At 36.9% G+C, this 24,912-nt stretch overlaps 2 protein-coding genes across 7 annotated transcripts; one reads left to right on the forward strand and one right to left on the reverse strand.

Annotated features, from left to right (window-relative positions):
- Positions 1–109: 109 nt before the first annotated feature.
- epx (eosinophil peroxidase) lies at positions 110–12,905 on the forward strand. The gene is made up of 19 exons (XM_026201960.1): positions 110–438; positions 1,213–1,296; positions 1,913–1,963; positions 2,662–2,752; positions 2,977–3,061; positions 3,235–3,410; positions 3,488–3,620; positions 3,716–3,845; positions 4,765–4,971; positions 6,880–7,252; positions 7,463–7,623; positions 7,706–7,964; positions 9,111–9,281; positions 9,747–9,984; positions 10,057–10,262; positions 10,356–10,520; positions 11,374–11,457; positions 11,534–11,636; positions 11,752–12,905. Exons 3-19 carry the CDS (start codon positions 1,946–1,948, stop codon positions 11,807–11,809), a joined length of 2,658 nt encoding a protein of 885 aa, XP_026057745.1. The 5' UTR covers positions 110–438; positions 1,213–1,296; positions 1,913–1,945; the 3' UTR covers positions 11,810–12,905.
- Positions 12,906–13,840: 935 nt separating this feature from the next.
- Positions 13,841–24,621, reverse strand: rab3il1 (RAB3A interacting protein (rabin3)-like 1). Of its 6 annotated transcripts, none has more exons than XM_026201963.1 (12): positions 24,435–24,620; positions 23,333–23,556; positions 20,566–20,776; positions 20,022–20,117; positions 19,050–19,127; positions 18,749–18,973; positions 16,777–16,905; positions 16,595–16,701; positions 15,990–16,013; positions 15,531–15,630; positions 15,375–15,441; positions 13,841–14,504 (listed from the first exon to the last, which is right to left on the reverse strand). In XM_026201963.1, the coding sequence occupies exons 2-12, from the start codon at positions 23,524–23,526 to the stop codon at positions 14,419–14,421; spliced, it is 1,317 nt and encodes a 438-aa protein (XP_026057748.1). In that variant the 5' UTR covers positions 23,527–23,556; positions 24,435–24,620; the 3' UTR covers positions 13,841–14,418. The 6 variants fall into 6 exon arrangements, with proteins under 6 accessions (XP_026057748.1, XP_026057746.1, XP_026057749.1 ...); XM_026201961.1 differs by having other exon boundaries at positions 23,333–23,604; XM_026201964.1 differs by lacking the exon at positions 15,990–16,013 and having other exon boundaries at positions 23,333–23,604; positions 24,435–24,621.
- Between the last annotated feature and the right edge of the window lie 291 nt (positions 24,622–24,912).

A 24,912-nucleotide genomic window follows, 5' to 3' on the forward strand; every position in this document is an offset into this window, starting at 1 on the left:
AACCGCGTCGAAAGTGTCGTTCCTTTGAACGCATGACTGAGAGAATCTTTCTTCATCGCTCTTCATGCAAACTAACTTTATTTGAATGCATGAAGAGAGTCCTAACAATCGACCTGTGAGGATTTTATTAAGCTCATTATTTTCACACTGACACTAGATTTGGATTGTAAATGGATGTGCTGTGCTACACAAACACATCTACATCTTGTGCCAGCTTGACACTGGTTTCTTCTTCTGGTTTCGTCAGACGTGTGCTGCATCAAACCTGCCGAGAACAACAGCCTTTTAAAGTCATCGACCTGGAATCCCCGAAGTTCTCCTCACTTTCCAATTTCTCTTATAAGGAACGGTCTGTTTTTCTCTGTTGCTCCACTGACCTCTTTTCCAGGTGTGTCTTCTATCAGATCGTCCCTGTGCCAGCAGAAGTGTCATCCACAGGTGGGCAGAAAAAGATGGATTACGGGAAGCACTGACAACAAACCCCCAACACTAAATGTTAAAGAAGCAGTTCACCTAAAAATGAAAATTACCTTAAAATGTATTCACCCTTGAAATGAGCACTTGAAATGAGTTCTTTATCAGAAATTATTTGAAAAAAATTTAGCATTGTATGTCTTGTTCACCAGTGGATCCTCTACAGTGAATGGGTGCCGTCAGAATGAGAGTCCACACAGCTGATAAAAACATCACAGTAATCCACACCACTCCATCAAATAATGTCTTGAGAAATGAAAAACTGCATGTTTGTCATTTTAATTTTTGACCATTGTTCCAGCTAAACTACACATCCATAATACATAAAATATGGACTGATCAAGAACTGTTTATAAGCCGAAACAGCCCTTAATTAATATATGGGTGCATTTTGTTGTGAGAGGACAACATGAGATGAACTTTTTCACTGAAGGAAGTGTTAATATAATATGGACTTCTATTTTAGCCAGAAGCAATGGTTTAATGTTATTGTGATGTTTTAATCAGCTGCTTGGACTCTCGTTCTGACGGCACCCATTCACATCCATTGGTGAGCAAGTGATGTAATGCTACATTTCGCAAAAACTGATGAAGAAAGAGAACTCTTATTGAATTAAAGTCTTATCTAAATCAAATTTATCATCATGCTTGTGATTGGTTTAAATGGTGATTTTGTTTTTGGTATTTTTAATATTTTTGTGCAACAAATTGACATTTTTTGCTTGTTGTCTGTTAAAGTGTATCTTCTATGTGCTGCCTTCTTGGCCAGGGCGCACTTGTAAAAGAGATCTCAATGTGATTTCCTTCCCTGGTAAAATAAAGGTAAGTAAATAAATAAATAAGAAACTCATTTACATCTTTGATATCCTGTGAGTGCATACATTTTCAGCAAATATTCATTTTAGATGATCTGTTCCTAGGTTCAGTATGTGTCATCCTACAGCATTAGTTCAATTAGTTCAAATCATTTTCTTTGAGTTTTGTTGAGAAAACCTGTGTTTTTACTTAACTTAGACCATAATAAGATCCTAAAACTCCCACAGAATTTCAAGGATGACCCCAAGCTCTATCAGTGGCTCTCTGTGACTTCCACGAGGAGTGATTGTGTCGATAACCCCGTTAGATAGAGCGTGATGTGTTTGGATGGAGAGCTCATTAGGGCGAGACAGTCACTCTGTGTGTGTTGGGGATCGTTTGATGTTGAATTGTTGTCACCAGTCACACAGATAACAGAATTCTGCACATACCTGCAGACCAAAGCCAGCATATAAAACTCCTTCTCACACGCATAATTACACAGAATTGTACAGTCACACAATGTAATAGTTGCTGATGTATTAGTACTTCCATATTTAAACACTTAACTGAACATATTTATTTTCTGTATTCATTGTTATTTATCTACAATATTTTTGTACATTAATGTGCACATCTGAAGCAAGAACAAGAGTGAGTATAGAAGACCGTGCAGATGGATACGACATGCTTGGTAGGTGCATCAAAAATTACACAAATATTATTTTTGATATAAATATTTATAGTAATATTGTAATATATAGTAGCTTTTTTGGTATTTTGGTATAGCACTGATTCTTGAGACATGGGATAAAACATGTCCAGCAATTGTAACTGCTATTAGGTTCAAAAATAAAAATGTTTTCGAATGTAAATGTTATGTGGGATTAATAATAGAATGTAACGTTGAACACAATTATCCCCTTCAGTTTAATTTAATCATTATTTTATCAAATCTTATTGTCACTTATTGTCTTCTCACTACATCAAAACCTGTGTCCACAGAGAAAGGTTCAATACTTACGCAATAAAATGGATAAAAATGTTTTTTAATTATGAAAAAGAGCTTGTTTTATTATATGCAACACTTAATAATATCTTGTATCAAAGAAAGGTTGTTTTTCAAGGACATTCGTGTTTCATAAGGTTTCAAGGTTGTGTCTCAACTTTTGTCAGACATTCATTAAAATAAGTGCTTTCAGAAGATTAATCCTTTAAAAAAAAAAATCGTTTTTGTTTGCATTATATTACATATAGTGTACTGTGTATGTTTATTATGTATATATAAATACAGTATATATTTTATACATTTATATATTCATATTCTTATTTTAACATGTTTGGTTTATTAAGTATCAGCAGGCTAATACATGTATATTATTCTCATCGCAGGAATCTTCCTCATGCTTGATTATATCTATACTTCTGATATTGTGTCTGCCGCTGTCAGCCACATCTCATTTTCCTTCCCAGAATGCAACAGGTACCAAAGTATACTCTATAGATCCAGTTAGAATTGTTATGGTTCTAAAAAAAAAAAAAGAACTTTAGAAATTTGTAGATTCTTGCTTTCTACAACTGTCAGTTACATGCTGTATATAAAGGTCACAGTATAAAACATTTGAATTCCATTATTGCATTTTTGTCAACTCTGATATTAAAACTGAATGCCAGTTTTTGAGTTGAATATTTAGCTGTGTTTTTTAGTGTATTTGGGATCTAGTTTCATCCAGGAAGCTTTACGCAGAGCCAGAGAGCTGACAGACGCCGCGTACGCTCACACCAATGACAGGTGACACTTACTCAAAGTCAAAGCTCATTTGATTTAAGTATCCACCAATCAAATCAATAAAAGAAACTGAGTCAAAATAGACCCAAATGAGTCACGAGTTGTCATACAATTAGATTACATGGGTATAAAATTATTTATTTTCTATATTATGCTTTCTGTCTGCTTTCTATCAGGGTGAAGACGTCTGTATCAGAGGGTTCTGTGCGACCCAGTGACCTGCTGGCCTTGTTTAAACAAACCGGCCCTAAAACCAGAAGCCATGTCCGATCTGCTGAGTTTCTGGATAATACTGTAGAGCTGATTAGAGAGATGGTTTACACGAACTCCATGGACAAACCCGACCCCACTGGTACACACACACACATTTGGGTCATTTACAAGTACATGATTTTGAAGTCGTATCAACTTCTGATGTGTGCGTTTCAGAGCTTTTAAGTGCAGAAGACATGGAGACCATACTGCAGGTTACAGGCTGTTCCTCAGAGACACTGAGCCCCGTGTGTAAATCTGACTGTCTGTCCAAACGTTACCGTACCATCACAGGACACTGCAACAACAGGTGCACTCGATATCAACATATATCATTGTTCATTCAGTTTCTGTTCTCAGAAAGCATCGTATTTTCTCTTATCAATGCTGTTTTTCACTGTGCAGAGAAAACCCTCAATGGGGGGCGGCAAACACTGCTTACACCCGCTGGCTTTCGCCGGAGTACGAGGACCCTCGAGGAGCCCCCAGGGGCTGGAACCCAAAACACACCTACCACAACCACACACTACCACCTGTAAGAGTGATGTCATCACAGTTGTTGTTCTGGCTTTTATGTAAATGTTATTGATTTTCTTCTTAAAATTTGAAATTAAGTGTGCTTTATTAGCCTGAAAAATACATTAACATTTATAATGTTAAAGTGTTTACATATAATGAGATATTTTGCATAATAATACATAATCTATACAATGGGAAATGGTGCCAAATTGGTTAAATAAATAAATAAATAAAACAACATTACAAATTACATTATTATTATTATTATTATTAAAATGGTTCAAATATAAACACAATTACTAAAATAATTCATTATTATCAAAAATGTGTAATAAAATAATATTAAATTATAAATTAATCGTAGTGCAACAATAAACAAAATTTTAGTCTTTTAATTTAATTAAATTATAAACGATAAACTATTATGGCTTATTACTGCATCGATGCAAAATTATCCACATCCACAGCATCACTATGTATCATAGATATGATTGATTTTTAACACCCCTCTTAGTTTGTTGCATAAAAATTCACTTTTTATTAAATTAAATTAAATAATAAAATGTATGCATTTAGCAGACGCTTTTATCCAAAGCGACTTACAGTACATTCAGGCTATAAATATTTACCAACCTGTGTTCCCAGGGAATCAAACCCCCAATCTTGCGCTTGATAAAGCAATGCTCTACCAATTGAGCTACAGGAACACTTTTTATACTTTTTTTGTTCTTTTTCACTTTTTTGTCACTTTCTTATAATTTAATATTCTACAGAACCTTCTTTTACTATAAAGAACCTATTGTGAAATGGAAAGATTCCATGTTAAAGGTTATTCATAGAACCATCAATGCCAATAAAAACAAAAAACAAACTGAAGATAAAATAAGACCAAATAAGTCTTCCAGATTCAATCAGATCTTATTGTCTCTGTGCAGGTCCGCAGCGTGTCGCAGGAGGTTCTGTACACTCATAACGAGAACATCTCTCTGGACATGTCTCTGTCTCATCTGCTGGTGGAGTGGGGTCAGTGGATCGATCATGACCTGACTTTGACCCCTCAGAGCCCCAGCACAGCGACCTTTAAGACCGGAGCGGACTGCACACGAACCTGCAGCAGAGACACACCGTGTTTTCCAATACAGGTGCGTATTACACCCTGATAACAAGGACTGCCCCCTAATAGTCGACTAACTATTGTGCCGGAGCGCTCACTTGCTCTTAAAATACTCACATACAGATAAGAGTAATACTTTTTTTTAATCTGTAAAGACTCTACATTTATTTGTGTGCTCTCAATATAACATAACAACATTGTGCTTTTGTAAAATAAAGAAAGCAAACATGACGCACTTTCTGCAATCTCGGTCTCTGATAACTTGAATGAGGCACGTATATAGCGCTATACAGTGTATTGCTGTGCACCCAAAGCGCTTTACAATCATATGAGGGGTCTTTCCTCAACCACCACCAGTGTGCAGCATCCACCTGGATGAGTACAGCGGCGCCAGTGCGCTCAGCACACACCAGTTACAGGTGGAGAGGAGAGAGAGTCATAGAGTCAGTCGAGTGGATGGAGATGATCAGAAGGCCATGATCGACAACCAGTGGAGGGAATTTGGCCAGGACACCGGGGAAACATCCTTACTCTTTACGAGAATTGCCATGGGATTTTTAATAACCACACAGAGTCAGGACCTTATCTGAAAGACAGTGGGGGTTTTTTTACGGTATAGTGTCCCCATCACTATACTGGGGCATTAGGACCCACACAGACCACAGGTTGAGCACCCCTACTGGACTCACTTACATCTGTTCCAACAGCAACCTAGTTTTTCCAGGAGGTCTCCCATCCAGGAAATGACCAGGCCCAACCCCGCTTAGCTTCAGTGAACAACTATTGACTCTCGCTGGGATTTGGCTACACTCCCTTCGAGTGGCCAGACATGAAGCTTTACAGTTCATTTCTTTATTTAACCAGGTTAAAACCTCATTGAAATTAAAATCTCTTTTTCAACAGTGACCAGGCCAAGAAAGCAGCAATAAATAACACAGTATATACAAGTTAACATTACAACACAAAACAAAAATCAAAGATCACAACAGCAATTCACCAAAGGATAAAACACACTGCTTGTTAAAAGTAGCTTAAAAAAAAAGTCAAATCTTGCCCTGTGCCTGTGAGAGAAGGTGGTATTCTCTCCTCAGTGGTATTGATAAAGGTGCTGCAGATAGCAGCTGGATCATCTCCCGAAACCAGACTTGGTTCCTCTAGAGAGGGGCCACAAGGAGAAGAAACCACATTGTGTCCCTAATTCGCCTAATAAACTGGGGTAGCTGGGGTTTGAGAGGAAAGCATATAGACGGGTGTTGGGCCAATTGTGGCCCTGAACATCCCGCTGTCTTGAAATCTAGGTTGGGAGGCGAAGAGGTCGAACTCTTGCCCTGCCAAAAAACTGACCAGATCATCTGAACTGTCTGGGGATATAGCATTCATTCCCCTGTAGCTACTTTGTCCCTTGACAAAATATCTGCTTCCTGTCTGTCCCTGCTTCAGTCTGCCCAACAAATGATCCGCTCGTAGTGAGAGGAGTTCTCTCTGTGCCGTTTTGAGTCATCCTGTAAAGGGTACGTGACCCGAGGCCTCCTTGGTGGATGATATAGGTTACCAAAGTCATGCTGTCCGAGTGCACCAGGACGTGTTCCCCTTGAAGGCTTGCAGGACTGTTTTCAGGGCCAGCAATCAGCCATCGTTTTGAGGCAGTTGTTATGTTGGCATCGCTCGTTGGTCGACCCGGATTGCCCTCGTACAGAGCGCCCAAGCCCAAGCTGGAGGTGAACGAAGGTCTTACAGGTTTGGAATGATGTGAAGGTGCATAATTACTGACAGATTTTTTTCTTTTTTGGATGAACTATCCCTTTAATAAATTTGTGATTAGTTGACTAACGCTTAGAATGAATGACTACTAGTCGACCAGAAAAGGCAGCCCTACCGAAAACAGATGCTGGTTCATACACACTCTGAACATCTGTTCCTTCTTCTTCACATTCAGATCCCTCTCTCCGATCCTCGCACGGGGACTCAGAGCTGCATGCCGTTTTTCCGCTCTGCTCCCAGCTGTACGGTTCCACTCGGTCACCGGGAGCAGCTGAACGCTATCACGGCATTCGTGGACGCCAGCATGGTGTACGGGAGCTCGGATGGGCTCAGCGAGGCCCTCAGAAACCTCTCGTCCCCTCTCGGCCTGCTCGCCGTCAACCACCTCCACTCAGACCAAGGGCTCGGCTTCATGCCCTTCCTGACCCGCACGCAGATGAACCTTGACCCCTGCGGCCCACGAGAGCGGATCGACCCCGTCCCACTCTCAGAGACACAGCAAAGACTCAACATATCCATGGGGAACAGATCTTTCTGTTTCCAAGCAGGTTGTAGGCATTTTTCTGATTATTCTGATTATTTATAATGATTTTTTTCATGTTGACTTTAAAGCTATTAAAGCTAAAACACCCTATTAAAAAGGAAAATAAGTCCCTATTTCGGTCATTTTATTAAAGATGTCCCAGATAGGTCTTCACTTTGATTCTTTCTGATTTAAACTGGCCAGTTGATGAGCTGTTTTTGTGTGTGTGTCTCAGGTGACTCTCGGGCCAATGAGCACTTGGGTATGATCGCTTTGCACACGCTCTTTCTGAGAGAACACAACCGATTGGCTGAGGAGCTTCACAAGCTCAACCCACACTGGAGTCCGGACACGCTGTACCAGGAGGCCAGAAAAATACTGGGCGCTGTCCACCAGGTGAGAAGATAAAACCTGAAAAACATAATAAAAGGTTACTTCACTTATGCATGTCTCTGACTTGCTGAATCTTGTTTGGAAGATCTTGACATGGGATCACTACTTGCCCCGAGTCCTGGGACACAGTGCTTACCTGGCCCTCATGCCCCTATACAAAGGTTACGACCCCACGGCTGACCCCAGCATCTCAAATATTTTCTCCACCGCTGCCTTTCGGTTTGCACACGTAACCGTGCATCCGGTTGTGAACCGCCTCGGACCTGATTACCGGTTGAGCCCTGAGCACCCGGCTCTGCCGTTACACCACTCTTTGTTTGCATCCTGGAGAGTCGTGCAAGAAGGTTTGTTTCACACACACACACACACACACAGTTAAAGGGACAGTTCACCCAAATATTTAAAGCATCTTAGGTGTATATGACTTTTTTCTTTCAGACGAATCCAGTCTAAGCTCTATTAAAAATGGTCTTTCAAGCTGTTTAATGGCAGTCAGTGGGTGTTGCAGTGCATCAGTCCAAAAGAAGTGCAATAAAGCGCATCCATCCATAATAAACAAAGGGGGTGAACAAAGACCTCCTCTAGTGAATCGATGCGTTTTGTAAGAAAAAAATTACCATATTTAAAATGTAGCAACACACAAGCACGTAGAGCAATACCACACAAGTGCTGATTTTGTCCCAAATATCACAAATTATATTAAGTGTCAGTTTTTCAAATTGAGATTTATACATCATCTTTATAAGGATCTGACAATATTTGGCCGAGATACAACTATTTGAAAATCTGGAATTTGAGGGTGCAAAAATTCAAAATACTGAGAAAATCACATTTAAAGATGTCCAAATGAATTCTTAGCAATGCATACCAATAATCAAAATTAAGTTTTGATATATTTACGGTAGGAAATTTACAAAATATCTTCATGGTACATGATCTTTACTTTATATTCTAATGATTTTTGGCATTAAAAAAATAATAATTTTGATCCATATAATGTTTTTTTGGCTATTGCTAAAAATATATCCCAGCGACTTAAGACTGGTTTTGTGCTCCAGGCTAACAAATGTGATTTTCAACAGTTCAGTAAATAGTTGATATTGTTATATTTTAAACACAAATTATGTGTTTTTGCTCAATTTTGCAGGAGAATTAAGGCATGTCTTCGAGCAACACAGCGGTGTTTCATTTCTAAATTAATCCGCTTTTAGAACAAATCGTGTGAATCAATGATTCAAAGACCCATTTATAAATGAATCAGCTGTGTGAATGAATCAGATGAATGAATGATTCATAAAGACATTTACCGCCACCTACTGGCAGATTAAGTTTCTTTATTTTTATTTCATTAAAAATAATAATGATAATAAAAATAAAAACATTAACATGTCATCATTTACTCACCCTCATGTTGTTTCAAACCTTTCATTTGTGGAGCATAAAAGAAGGTATTTTGTACTCAACAGCATGACGAATGTTCTTGTGTGCAGGTGGCATTGATCCTGTGCTGCGTGGTTTGCTGTTGTCCCCAGCTAAACTGCAGACAGCAGATCAGATGATGGTGGAGGAATTGACCGAGAGGCTCTTCCAGGCTCAGGGAGGGCTGCCACTCGACCTGGCGGCGTTAAACCTGCAGAGGGGACGAGATCACGGCCTACAAGGTGCCAGTCAGCAGGCTGTCATTAGTTGAGCATAGTGAGCTGCTTCGCCTACATAGGCAACTGGCTTCTGAGGGAGCATCCTAACTGAAATTAAATCTCATAAGTGAGGGATTTGAATTGCTGAAGTGCACAAGAGACTCGACTAATGGTTGCATTTGATTCTGATATACTGGTAACATAATGATGCAACACTCTACTAAGCATAATATGGCTTTTCTATTATTTAAATTTGTTTGTGCGACAGAAATCAAGTTTTCTCAGCTAGAAGCACCTGTATTCACATGCTTGCACTGAGTATTTTTCAGGCAAATTATAGGATATATAGGATAAAATTGGCTTGTATTTTGTCAGTATGTGACTTAAAACACTACAAATAGCACTACTCGCAAGATTTAGTTGTATATTTATTGGATTAAATATGTTTTATTATATGCATTATATGCATTTCTTTCTCTCTCTCTGCAGGTTACAGTGCGTGGCGAGAGCTCTGCGGTCTCTCAGCTCCTGTGAATGAGTCTGATTTAGCAGGCATTCTGGGTAATGGAGTTCTGGCCAGGAAGCTGCTGCATCTCTATGGAACAGCTAAGAACATAGACGTGTGGGTCGGGGCCATTTCAGAGCCGGCTCTGCCCGGGGGCCGTGTGGGGCCGCTGCTTGCCTGCCTGATCGCCAAACAGTTCGAAGCGCTCCGAGACGGTGACAGGTAATGTGATATTCCACTTCCTGTAGGGTCTATATTGAGTTGTCAGTTGGGTGTGATATGAAATGTATTTAGGCTCTGGTGGCAGAATGAAGGTGTGTTCAGCTCCGCTCAGAGAGACGCGCTGCGCACCACATCTCTGTCCCGCATCATTTGTGACAACACACACATCCAGTTGGTGCCCTTTGACCCTTTCGCGCACACACTCCACCCAGACGAGCTTCTGCCCTGTGCACACATCGGCCACATGAACCTCTCAGCATGGAGAGAACCTGACACCGGTATTAGCGACCGAAAACTGAAAACAATCAGATGATCCTTTTATTTGGATGTGTGTTATTCATATTCTGCCAATATTTGGGTCTCGTTTTCAGACCCGGTCTGTGGCGCGGTCCCGCGCTTGAGTCTGGGTTTCTCTGTTCTGTGTGAATCTGCTGTGATTTATCAGTGTCCTGCTGGATACCTGCTTCAGGGAGCCACACAAATCAGCTGTGACCCCAAAACCCAGCTGTGGACCCCACAACCGCCCACCTGCCAAGGTTCAGTTCAGTTAAACATTTAACTTAATGCTACAGTAAATGTTGTATGAAATATTACATAGTTAATGTAAAATAAAATAGTGCATTTTAATTATACAGTATTACACAGTTAATATAAAAAAAATTCATAACTAATTAAATGTCAAAGTAAATTTGGAAATTGACTGATCCATCTGACACCAAATTTATTAAAACAATGTTTATATACTAAATATAATTATATATAATATAAAATATAAGAATGTATATGTAAATGTATGCACACACAAATATTTTCATAATAAATGCTGTATGTGCTTTTATTAACATATTCATAATAAATATACACATACTGTACGTATCATATTTTAAACAAAAACTTTTATTTTGGATACGATTAATTGTTTGACAGCACTATTAAATATTAAACTTGACTGATCCACCTGGCACCCAATTTATTAAAACATTGAACATTTGGACATTTATTTACATTATTAAACTAAATATTAAATAACAAATATTACATTAAATATAAAAAAGTATTAAATTTACTAGTAAATGTTAATAATAAAATGTTAAACAGTTGATATTAAATAAATAAAAAAAGTGTAAGTATGCTTTTATTGGTTATTTTAAGAATTATTGAATGTTCCACTCATTTCTTTTGGACATTAATGGACACCCTTTAAATTAAATTGAATTATATTAAAATGACATATAAACAATTTATTAAATATCAAATTAAATGGTAAATATTAATGATAAAATAATAATTAACTATTAAATTAAATAAAAATGTAATATAATTTAGAAATTGACATCCATTTGACACAAAATGTTTTAAAAAATATTTTTTATTTTTTGGTCATTTCAGATATTGATGAATGTTCTGCTCATCCGTCCGTCTGTCCTCCACACCTGCAGTGCTTGAACACACCTGGAGGTCACACCTGCACCGGTGAGCAGACTCTGCCGTTTCCTCAATCCATGGCATATCAATCACATAAATCAGCTATTGTTTGTTGCATATGCAGAACCTGCAGCTCCGCCCCTTTCCGCCGCCTCCATTGTTGCGTCAGTGATGTCAGTCCTAGGGGGCGTGGCTTTGATAGTGCTCTTCCTCGGCTGCTACCAAAGGTGTGTTAAAAACAAAAATATCCACTTCAAGCTGTTGTTTAGCTGTTTATCTGTTGTTTATCTGTTTAGCTGTTGAGTGCAATGTATAAAACATATACTTTGTTATTTCTCGCAGATTTATCCTTCGGAAAGCCGAGCCGGCGAGCGCAGAATGCTGTAAGAGAAGAAGCTGAAATGGAGTCAAGGTGAAACTGGTTTGGAAAATCATTTGCTCTGTGTTCACATGTTCAATATTCCAGTTTCATAACCACAGTCTGATTTCACAACCTGAAACACTGTTTGAATGAAACCTGTGTGAACATGAATGGAAGCATTTTAAAGATTGCTCCCAGTGTTCTCGCCCTTTGTCTGGGCCCTCCCTCATGTGACGTCACATCAGCTGATGTACAGACACACTTGCTTTAATGCATACTTCTCAGTTTTCTGTTGTTAATAGGTCAGTGAGATCTTTTTATATTTTTTTTAAAGAAATTAATACTTTTCTTCAGAAAGTACAGCTTAAATTGATCAAAAGTGACAGTAAAGAAATGTATGATGTTACAAAATACTTCTATTTTAAATAAATGCTGTTCTTTTGAACTTTTTGTTCATCAAAGAATCCTGAAACAATAATGTTCCCACATAAAATATGAAGCATCACAACCGTTTTCAACATTCATAAATGTTTCTTGAGCAGTAAATCAGTATTTTTGACTGTTTTCTGAAGATCATGTGACTGGAGTAAAGATGCTGAAAATACAGCTGCGTATCACAGGAATAAATTACATTTTAAACTACATTCAAAATAATATTTAACAGTAGTACTGTTTTCAACTGCATTTGTCATCAAATAAATGCAACCTTGCTGAGCAGAAGAGACTTCTCTCAAAAACAACAAAATCCTACCGACCTCCAAATTTTGAACGGTAGTGTCAATCTTTGTAGCAGAATATTAATATTTGTTCATAGACATCTAATTAGTTACTTTTGTGCTAACTTCTGTTTTTGCTGATGTAAATTATGTGCCGTGTGTTCGTTCCTACATATGATGAACTTAACCTCAGCCAATAGAATCTAAGATTGTGCTGTGACATCATGCATATATGTATTATACATTTAAATAAGCTTAGACATTGACATAATGTTTAAAAACTATGATTTTAAGCATCATAAATGCACTACTGGAACGATCCAGAAATGGCAAATGAGTGTTTTTACAGGATTTTCTCATAAAACCATAAATATATACCATGAGTATGTGTTTGTACGTTCATACACAAACTATTTTGAATAAAGCACACGGTTCTTACATGAAGCTATATAGTTATCTTTGGAAAACGCATTCATTATCCACAAGACAGAACTGAGTCACACGTTTATATTCTGAAGATGCTTTTAATGGAGTTTAAAGGTCATTTGAACATGAGGCAACAGACCTGAGGGTAGACGCCATCTTTAATGTGTCACGAATGAAAACAAGGCTGACAAAACATATTTCCCAAACATTTCCAGTTAAAAAAAACGAAACAAGAGAGAAAACCCAACCTACTGAAAGCATGTTTTCACACATATCAAATTAAATATGACAGTCCACCACAAGCGAGTTCTACACTGTAAACACTGTTTTTGTGCCGTAAGACAGCGATTGTCAATCACTCATGCAACAGTTATAATCTAGTGTATGGAGTGTGATGCATCATGGTACAAGTACCATAACTTGTGTACAATGTTAAGCATTCATAACATAAGTGCTGCTGCATGCACGAGCATCAGTAACAGACACTTGCATAGAGAAGATCTCTGGAGGATTGTCCATTCAAAGCTGTAAACCGTTAATGTGCACAGAAATCACCGTATATGGTGTATATGCATTGCACATGATGGTGCAGTCCTGCAGATGAAGCTCTAGCAGAATGGATTCTATTGCTGGAATGACTAGAATTATGAGTTTCCAACTAGCATTAGCATTCAGTCTTCGTCAAACCGGTGATGAGCTGTTGTTAACAGATTTGAAGAACATACAGGATGCTGGAATATCATCCTTTTTATGTTCCGACTAGGGCGAAAACAACAGAAGACTTCTTCAAATACAAGCCAATTATTTGACTATCTTTCTAGAAAGAAAAACAAAACAATGTCTGTTGATATTTAAACATCAGAGGGTTCAAGCTATGGGTTTAATGCAGGAACTCTTTTGCAAATGGCAAGAAAAAATCTTTTTTGGGGGGGACAAACACTTAACAGTCAGAACTGTGGGATATAACTGTGAAAACTGCAAAACAGAAATGAGAAGTGCGAGATAAAGAGTCGGTTACCTATTTTTCAAAAACAGAAAAATAGAATTCTGAGAGAAATTCAGAATTGTGAGATGTAAATTGGAACCCCTGGAATCGCGAGATGTAAATTCAGAATTCTGAACTGCGAGATGTAAACTCACAATGATGAGGAAAAAAAAGTCAGAAGTGTGAGAGAATTTTTTTTTTTTAAGTCTCCACATATCAGAGACTTTTTGCCGATAAATGGGGAAAAACGTCCTGTTGTTGAGGATGACTGTAAACATTTAGCTCAGTGTTAACAATGCGACACTTTTACTGCATTCAGTCTTTCCCAAAGCCAGAACATCACAGACCTGTGGAGAGTGAAAGTGTTATCCGTAGACTCTGAGTGCTAGTGCTCTGGGAATGGGTCTGTAGTGCTTCCCTGAATACATGCAGGAATATGGAGCTGGAAAACAGCAGCATGGAGGTGTTTGAGTGAAAGTTGAGATGAGTGTGCTGTGTGCAGTGTGCAGTGTGCTGGCTCTCTAGCTCTCCTCCGTCAGAAAGTATCCCAGCTTGGCCACACTCATCTCTCTCCGCAGACGCATCACTTCCCAAAACATCTGCTGGACTGCAACCGCAGGAAAATTACAATTACTAAATATATATATATAGTGTGTGTGTGAGACCCTGGACCACAAAACCAATCATCATAAGGGTCATAAGATATATACATCATCCGAAAGCTGAATACATTTCCCTTGATGAATGGTTTATGATCAGACAATATTTGTCAGAGACACAACTATTTGAAAATCTGAAATGTGAGTGGGCAAAAAAATTTAAATCTAATGAGTAATGAGAAAATCATCTTTAAATTTGTCCAAATGAAATTCTTAGCAATGCATATTACTTATCAAAAATTATGTTTTGATATATTTATGGTAGGAAACATACAAAATATCTTCATGGAATATGATCTTAACTTAATATCCTAATGATTTTTGGCATAAAATAAAAATATGCAATATTGTTGGCTATTGCTACAAATATACTCATTCTACTTCTGACTGGATATGTGCTCCAGGGTCACATATACTAGTACTAAAAATACTTATAAAATTTTTATATATATATATATATATATATATATATATATATATATATATATGTAATATAAATATAAAAATAAATAATTTTTATTCTTATTATTATATATTTAAATTAGTTGTGAATAAAATACACATAAAATATACAAATATACATAACTTAATATAAATATGTAATATTTAAAGTAATAAATATATTTTTCTTTTCACTTGCAATTTTATATGGAATTTTAATATATATCAAATATAATTGTATTAATAAGTTAGTTGGGTTAAGATCTTTTTCATTATTTCTTTGAATCCAAGATATTTTTTAAATCTAAACTAAACTAATCCTAAACAGTCATTCATAAACTGAATTCTAGGAGACTAGTAAACAGTTGATAACTCACCGTCCTGTCTGACGAGGCCCTGCTGGATGTACCTGATGTAAGTGAAGAAATTACACACGGCGGTGATCTGTGAGGAGAGAACGCTGTTTATTAACCCCGTCCTGGAATAAACACCTGAGAACTGATTATGAAGAATGAGTGAGTATAGACACATACTCGTGCCCTGCTAGACGGAGATATATAGTAGTAATTCTCTTTATCTCCCAGTTTGATGCGATGTCGGCAGGGGCGGGACATGCCGCTCAGCGCACATTTACTGTGAAGAGAGAAAAGAGAACACTGGTCAATAGAGCTGTCAATCAAATGACTAGACACTCTTAACAGCCAATGAGATACAAGCCCACAGAAAACCTGTTACTTTCAACATAAACGATTCTAACACTGAAACCTGAAGACACAAAAATATCAATTAAATATATAATATAAAATAAATATTATGTCAATTATACAAAGTGAGATGCACATTGCAAGACAAGGGGTTTTCGCAAAAAATAATTGAATTAGGTGTAAAAAAAAAAAAAATAATAATAAAATAATAATTCTCCGGACAGAACAGAAACGGATGTGTTAGTGTAAACAGGATTTCATGCACATCTGGTTCTTGCACTGACTTACGTTTCTATGGGTGTCCGGCAACCGCTGTGAAAACAACCCCAGATCAAACAGTGATTAAAGAGGGATTGAAGTGAGACTTCCCAGATCAAAGTGCAATCGCTCGGATTCATGTGTATTTGTTTCCCCCAATGCAGGCAGAATTAAAGAGGGTCCCACACGCCGAATCAAAGACGCTTAACTTTGATCTGGACTTATCAAAAGCAGAAGCCAGGTGAAGCACTGGCTGCTATAATGGTATTAAATTAAATGTAATTATATAATTTATATAGCTTTCTAAAAATGCAAAGTGCATCATAATTTGCATTCTGTCAAATTTGAAAAGAAATGCAAACATGCTCACATAACTTCATTATTTGCTTTCACCTTTTTTTTTTTTATTGTTCAGCATGCATTTTTAATTGGATTTGTCATTATATGAATAAAAGATATTTAGTGCACATTATTGGAAGATGTAAATCAGCATTTTTCTGAGTGAAAAGAGAACAAATTGATTCTGATGCATGCATGATTTTTCACAATTCCTTGAATTCGTCTGATTGGCCAAAAGCGTGAAAGAGGGTGAATGATGTGTTTTGTTTAAATGGATTCATCCATCCATGACTTACTTGGGTCCTCCCCTTTCGAGGGCTTTGACCGTGTGCAGAGACGACATGGCGATGGGCTCGATGGTGAGAGAGTTATTCTCCACTGCGCACTGGACCGACTGAGACAACTGGAGGAAAAACACAAGAGAACGTCAGAGAGAGAGAGGAAACAGAGGATCCGAGGAAGACGTGTGCACACACACCTCAGAGCAGGTGAATGAGAGACATGGCCCGATATCTTCTCTGTACACCCTGCTGATGAACGCTGAGGAGCGATCCAGACTGGGCGCCTCCTTCCACGAGAGGAACTCTGCGAACAACACAGAGTCCAACTAGATAAAAGAGAGAGAGAGAGAGTTTAGTTTATCCTGAATAAAGGGATAGATCAACCAAAAATGAAAATTACACCATAATTTAACCACCCTCAAGCCATGCTAGGTGTATATGACTTTCTTCTTTATTTTAATGGGTGTTATTTTTCAACAGTCAAAAAGAAGTCCAATAAAGTGCATCCATCCATAATAAAAAGTGCCTCACATGCATCAATTTACTCCAGGAGGCCTTGATTCACCCTCCGGAGACATTTGAGGCACATTTTATTATGGATGGATGTACTTTATTGGACTTCTTTTGGACTGTTGAAAAATAACACCCATTCACTGCCATTATAAAGCTTGGGTGAGCCAGAACATTTTTAATATAACTCAAATATAACTGATTGGATTTGTATGAAAGAAGAAAGTCATATACGCCTAGGATGGCTTGAGGGGGAATAAATTATGGGGTAGTTTTGATTTTTGGGTGTACTATCCCTTTAACCATTCAATTAATTAATGTTACTTTCATAAGTCATTTCCTTTTCTTAAATGTGGTGATTGCTATTTTCTTTTGTTTCCCAGCGGAAAAAAAGATAAAACTAGCCAAAGTGGTTTACTGGTGTAACCTGGGCACCACACTGGTGTTATTTTAGTAGTATTTATATATTTATATTTATTCATGTTTTTAATTAGCCCTTATTTTTACACTTTTTATTTATTTTTAGTAGTTGTTAATATACATTATTAATATATTTTTAGTAATTGTTTTTATTATTTGTAAAACTTTTTCAATATTATTATGTATTAATATATATTAATAATAATTAAATATGTAAATATAAGTAATTATTATATTAAATATACATTTTCATTAAATTAATGTATTAAAATTTTACATATCTAGAACTATTTGATTCTTTTTTTTAGTATTTATAATTTTTGGGTTGGGGTTTTCATTTTTATATTTTCATTATTTTGATATTTATTAATATATTTCATTAACAACATTATTTTAATATGTATTGTATTATCTCCAAAAAATAATATAATTTATTATTATAAATATATAATATATAATTGTTTTAGTATTTATTAATGTTTTGAACTAGCTATATATATATATATATATATATATATATATATATATATATATATATATAATTTGTATGTTCATATATTTGTATATGTTCAAATATTTTTATTAACATCATTTATTTATTAACATTTATTAATATTTCATTATTTTACAGTATTTATTCATATTTATTTTCAGATTTCAGAGTTTTTTAATATTGGAATCTATTTAGCTGTAGTTTATTTGTAGTTTTAGTACTTCGATAAACTTCAATAAAACTAGCTGCCAAGACAGCATTTCTCATTTTCATTTCAGTTATTAATTTCATCTAATATTTTACTTTATTTCAGATTTGTTTAAATGAACAAAAACTATTTTTATTGCTTTTAGTTCACGATAACAACACCACGCTGACCAGACTGGTCTAGGACTGATCAGACCAGCTAAACCACCTTAAACCAGCAAAGACCAGCAAACCAGTTTAGGCTGTCTTTCTCAAAGCAAGAAAACTAAATAAATGAAGATCTATTTCGGAACCCTTTGTACCCTGTTGCCATTGAGACCTGCCAGGGTTGAGGCACAGGTCACACAGAGCAGCTGACCAGGAATCAGACACACAGTATCAGAGAGAGGAGAACAGGAACTGCACAGACAGAGAAATACAGAGCCATGAGGAGGTGCAGAGGAGGAGGAAAACAGAGGAAGACCAAACCCTCATCATGCAGCTACAGCCTAAAACTAGTCCCCAGAAGCCCGTGGTCTCTTCCAGGAGTGTGTTTGCACCTCTTTGTCCTCCCGGTTTAGCGCCACATCTTTCGGCGTGGGCTCTGTTGGCAGCTGTAGGACACCGCTGGCGCTCTTGTTGCGCGTGTGGCCCCCGGGACGAGACGAGGCCCGACTGGAGCCCGGAGACAGCAGCTGAGGATGGAGCTGGCGGTTCGGGGACGAGGGTGTAGAGGTCAGCACCAGGGTTTTCAGAGCAGAGACCTCCGCCTGCAGGACGTCAATCTGAGAAGACAGACGTATTTTGAGACTCAAGAGCCTGAAGTGAGCAGAGAGTGAGACAGAAGGAGTGAGACAGCACCTTGCCCTGGGCTTCCTTCAGCTGCTTCTCAGCTGCCGCTTGTTTCACGTTGGCCTCTCGCACCATCTTATGGGCCTCCTAGAAACGAGAGATGAACACACACACAGGTTTGTGACATTAAATACTTTTGGGAAACAGACATGTCCTGTGTCTGACATGCTTAACTTCATCGAAAATTAGCATTTTTTTTCAAATTAGCATCGAGAAAAGCATTTTTTATGGTTATTATGCATGCAGCATTTTCAGCCAATTTTTACAGAAATGCTGAGACTACATGTAACATTTTAAAACATTATTAATTAAACAAAAATAAAATTACAACTATAAATAAATATGATTCATTATTATTATATATTTTTTAAATGCATTACAAAATTAAATTGTAAAATGTTTTTAAATGTAATATTAATTGTAAAACTATATCAAATACTTTTTTAAATTACAAATATAATTAGAAATTAAAAATAAAATTAAAATTGTAAATAAAACTTAATTATTAATTATAGAAATTATAAAATATTTTTATATTTAAGAAATGATATATTAAATTTTAGATTTACAATTTTTTTTTACATTAATTGTGAGTATCCATAAATCAACAAATAAATAAATAAATATTATTTATTTTTAAATGTAGTTAGATGAATATCATTAATTATTTTTTAAAATATATATAATTTATTACAATATTTCATCATATTAAATTGTTGATTTGTTTTACAATAAAAAATAATTTGTCACCACAACATCATTTAAAATGAGCTACTAGAGGCATAATGATTATAAAAAGTTTAGAATAGTGGCACTGTTTGACGACCAAAGATACAATCCCTTGGATAAATTCAACAATAAAGCTCAAATGTAATAGAATGTCAATCGTCGTGGCACATGTGTCAGTCTCTCTGCACTGAGACACAATAGTCTTTGTTCACTGTCTGCTGTCAGTGATGACGTCACATTAGTCCCGCCCACCTCAAAAAGACTGGCAGTCAATTCCTCCAATTCCTGCTCCAGCTGGTTCCTGACGTGAGACAGTCTGACACACTCCTCGTCTTTCAACTTCAGCTCCTGAAAACACAGACGAGAGTCTATCAAGCATATTTGAATAGAACTGATTTGGATAGGAGAGCTTGTTAAATAAACAGCAGTCTACCCAAAACTGAAAATTTGCTGAAAAACACAAAGCTTTTCTCTTCTCAAGATGTTAAGTGATGAACTAGAGTGCTGTGTATTATTGTGATGTTTTCATCAGCTGTGTTTGGACTCTCATTCTGACGGCACCCATTCACATCCACTGGTGAGCAAGTGATGCAATGCTACATTTCTCCAAATCTGATGAAGAAACAAACTCATCCTAATCTTGGATGGCCTGAGGGTGAGTACATCTTCAGCAAATTTTCATTTCTGGGTGAACTATTCCTTTAAAGAACCAAAGCACTGATCTGAAGAACCTACAAGGAAGTCTCAAGAACCTCAAAATGGTTCTTGGTGCAGAACAGAACAGAACATGTGGCACCTTCTGTGCAGCATCCAGCTGCTCTCGGAGGAATTCTGTTCCCTTCTCCTTGATCTCCAGAGAGGAGCTCCTCAGACGGGACATGTTGTACGTCTCTCGTCTGTGTGCTCCTGCCTCCTCCTCCTCCTCCTCCTCCGGGGGCTTCTTCTTCTCCTGCTGCCCCCCATCACCCCCCAGTCCAGGCCTCAGATCCGGCTCCAGGTCTACTAACCTGCAAGATTCACCATATCAAAAATCCTAAAGGAATATGTTCAGGACGCATATTGGACATTTAAAGTCTAAATTAGATCCCACTGTGATTCCTAACTGTCCTGTTGCCAGCGTCGGGAAGTAACTAGTTGCATGTAATTCAAATTTAATTAAATAATAAATGTAAATGTAATCAGTTGCAGTTACTGAGAAAATGTGTAATTAAATTACAGTCACTTATGAAAATGTTAATGGTTACAAAGGGGGTTACATTTGAATATTTTCACACACACACACACACACACACACACACACACACACAGATTAAATTACAGTGACTGCTCTAAAACATGAGACACCAATGTTTCAGGATTTTAGGACACATGCTTAATTGATAACCGTTTTAATTCCTATTTGGGTTTATATACATGCTCTAAGATTTTTTTCAAGGCATTGTTAGATGCCTGTGTCTCTAGTCATATACATGCAAAGATTTGACTTTGACTAAAACAGTATCTAGCTATTAAACTATTCCTTGTTAGGATCTTAAATCAGTAGCCTATTTAACCTGATCAGTGATTTTAAAGAATAAAAAGAGGTGCTAAAGTCTGATTTTGTGGTAGCTGCGCTTTAAAATTAAACTATTATTATAATCTGAATTCAAGTGATGAAGGTTTGTGAAAGTCTGTCAGTGTTGAGTTCTGCCTTGCTTTCAATGTTTCAAAATGATTCATAGCTGAAAGCATTTAGTTAGAAATTTAGAAACGTAATCAAAAAGTATGTAATCATTAACATCACTTTAATAAAGTAATTGAAATGGTAACACTACTTCCTACATTTTAAATAACATAGCTTAGTAACCTTCCCAACACTGCCAATAGGAGTCGAAGAACATCCAAACAAGGACCATTTCCAAATTCCTTTTACAATATAAGAATAAACTAGTCATGAAAACATAACGCCACACCCTCCTTTATATAGTGTGACAAAGCAGTTAATGGTTTCGTACACGATCAAAATCAGCACTGATTGAACTTTAGGGCGGTTTATGTAACTCTGCGCTCGGCGGTAAGTTAGTCGCGGTATTTTCCGTCTGCGCTCCCCGCCCTTCCCCTCACCGCGCCCGGCTACAGGAATCCCGCGACCCGCGGTCACCGCACACCCGCTCGCGTCAACAGTAATAATGTGACAAAGTTACAATATAATGTGACAAAGTTACAGTGTTACAAAGTTGCAGCTCCGCTTTCCCGAAATGAACAGAGAAACCAGTAAGAAAAATACCTACAGATCTCGCTGAAGTTTTCCGAACCCGAGTGAGCTCTACAGCTGAGATCTAATCCGGATAAACACTCCGGAATCCGGATCCGAGCCACAAGTCCGTGATGTTTTGTTTTGGGTCAGACCGTTTTGGCAGACCTTCCTCTGAGATTGAGCAGGAAAAATGTCCAGCTGTCAATCAAAGGTCACATGACCGAGCGGAGGCATCAGGAATCACGTGTTACGCCTCGGACAAATAGTTCAGTCTATTCTGTTCTGTATGTTATTTATGATTATTATGTTTGTTTATTTCTGATGTGTTATGTTTGTTCCATTCTGTGATTTTGTGTATGTCATTTTATGTTACATTGTATGGTTCTGTTGCTTGTGTAAATGTAATTTTTGTTCTATTGTTTTGTATGCTATGTTATGTTGTATTGTTCATTTAATTCTTATATGTTATGTTTGTTACATTGTGTTATGTTGTTTTATGTTTGTAATGTGTGTTCTGTTGTTTTGCATTTTATATATTGTTGGTTCAGGTCTATTATGTTCCAATCTGTTATATTGCATATTATGTTGTTATGTTACATTAAATTGTTAGTTCACTTCATGTACGTTATGTTTGTACCATTATATTATGTCATGTACATTGTTTGTTCAGTTCTGCTATGTTATGTTCATTCCATCCTGTTATGTTATTATGTTATGTTAAATTATTTGTTCAGTTCTGCCATGTTCGTTCCATCCTGTTATGTTATGTTATGTTATTATGTTGTTAAATTATTTGTTCAGTTCTGCTGTTATGTTCGTTCCATCCTGTTATGTTATGTTATGTTATTATGTTGTTAAATTATTTGTTCAGTTCTGCTGTTATGTTCGTTCCATCCTGTTATGTTATGTTATGTTACATTATTTGTTCAGTTCTGCTGTTATGTTCGTTCCATCCTGTTATGTTATGTTGTGTTATGTTATGTTAAATAGTTTGTTCAGTTCTGCTATGTTATGTTCGTTCCATCCTGTTATGTTATGTTGTGTTATGTTACATTAAATAGTTTGTTCAGTTTTGCTATGTTATATTCGTTCCATCTTGTTATGTTATGTTATTATGTTATGTTAAATTATTCGTTCAGTTCTGGTGTGTTTGGTTACATTGTGTGTTGTTATACGTTTTGTTATTTTGCTCTGGCACCATTTAGCAGCTGTTCATAACATTATACCCGTTGAAGTTAAATCTATAAAAAGCATATAAAACTTTAAACCTGTAAAATGTAAAAACTATAAAAACGTTTTGTTTATGTGAAATCTTGACGTACTGTACCTCCCGACCGGGCATCTCTCTTCCTCTGCTGTATGCTGATCCGTAAAATCACCTTTGCCAAAAAATGTAGGTGACGAATATACAGCTATCCCAGAATTCCTTGCCACCAGCACCTCGTACCCTTGAACAGACCTGGAGCGTGCAGGAGGAGAGGAGGAGAGCTGCACACGATGGATTCCCTCAAAAGCGTCCATCACAGAAAGTATATTCCCAGTCTAAGACTTCTTAAAAACACACACTTGCCGTGAGTGCACTCACTTCTCACAGCCAGCCTGATAAATACAGAGAGATTAGATACACATTCAGAGACTAAGACATTGTAGTTTTTATTTCTTCATGCATCACTGCTAAAGTTTCCATTAGGTTTATCAAAGTGTAACTAAAGCATTGCACCATAACCTAATGTTTGCAAGAATGTAGTTAAATATCTACCTAACATGCTCTCAAAGAGACAAAACTGGGAAGTGTTTAAATATGAAAGTGGATGAATACTCAGACTACAACTATAACATTTATCCATTTTATACATAGAAGTATAAAATAATTATTTATATGACCCTGGATCACAAAACCAGTCTTATGTCTCTGGGGTATATTTGTAGCAATAGCCAAAAATACAATGAAAGGGGACAGAACTATCGATGTTCCATGAAGATATTTTGTAAATTTTCTACCGTAAATATATCAAAACTTTTTGATTAGTAATATGCATTGCTAAGAATTCATTTGGAAAACTTCAAAGGTGATTTTCTCAGTATTTTGATTTTTTTGCACACTCAGATTCCAGATATTCTAATAGTTGTATCTCGGACGAATATCATCTGATCCTAATAAACCATACATCAATGGAAAGCTTTACTTGGTTAATTCAATTTCGAGAAATTCACACTTAAGACTGGTTTTGTGGTCCAGGGTCACATAAAACCGCAATGAAAATAAACAAAATGACATTAATGACATGATTAAATGTTCGCAAAAATATTTTAGTTGCTTTTGATACAGAAAAGAACACATGTAAGTGTCAGTTTTAAATACGCCATATAATAAGATGTAACAAAAGTCTCCAAGTCCAAACAAAACCCAACAGAAGAATCAGGCTTACCCCAGTGTCCTAATGCAGCTTTTTCTCCACAGACTCTTCATTCAAAAGCACTTTCAAACCCTACTCTCGTTAAATGCACTCTCAGATGCTATTAGCATGTTTTGAGTATCTAAACAGTAGCAGGTCTTTACGCTGGATGACTTGCACCAACGCTCCAACCCTGAACGGAGTTCCAACACTGGAGGTCAGGCATGGGTTAATGAAATGGGGGCCACATGCAGAGGTGCATTTCCTCCACTAGAGGGTGTACTAGTGCAATAAACACCCTGCTGAGGGCCTCTGTGATCAGAAAGTGTTTACTGGAGCCTAAACTCTACATGAAAGATTAAAAGATGTTGATTTCCTGTGCATCTACATAATAGTTACATTACACAACTGCAATTAATACATGACTCTTTTAATGGAGAATGTGTGTGTTTGTGCATGTGTGAGTTTTGACAGATTTGCTCAGATTAACAAACCCCCCCCAGTTTTCCAC

This window comes from Carassius auratus, chromosome 25 (genome assembly GCF_003368295.1).
Source record: "Carassius auratus strain Wakin chromosome 25, ASM336829v1, whole genome shotgun sequence".
In the NCBI taxonomy this organism is placed as follows: Eukaryota; Metazoa; Chordata; class Actinopteri; order Cypriniformes; family Cyprinidae; genus Carassius; species Carassius auratus.

Excerpts from the sequence above, each read along its gene's own strand:
- rab3il1 (XM_026201963.1), bottom strand. The coding sequence starts at position 23,526 with ATGGACGCTTTTGAGGGAATCCATCGTGTGCAGCTCTCCTCCTCTCCT. Across the intron at positions 18,974-19,049 it reads TGAAGGAAGCCCAGGGCAAG|ATTGACGTCCTGCAGGCGGA; the intron begins GTGCTGTCTCAC and ends CTGTCTTCTCAG. Across the intron at positions 14,505-15,374 it reads GGGCCTCGTCAGACAGGACG|TCCAGCAGATGTTTTGGGAA; the intron begins GTGAGTTATCAA and ends CTGCGGTTGCAG.
- epx (XM_026201960.1), top strand. Across the intron at positions 4,972-6,879 it reads CACCGTGTTTTCCAATACAG|ATCCCTCTCTCCGATCCTCG; the intron begins GTGCGTATTACA and ends CTTCACATTCAG. Across the intron at positions 9,985-10,056 it reads GCGCTCCGAGACGGTGACAG|GCTCTGGTGGCAGAATGAAG; the intron begins GTAATGTGATAT and ends AAATGTATTTAG.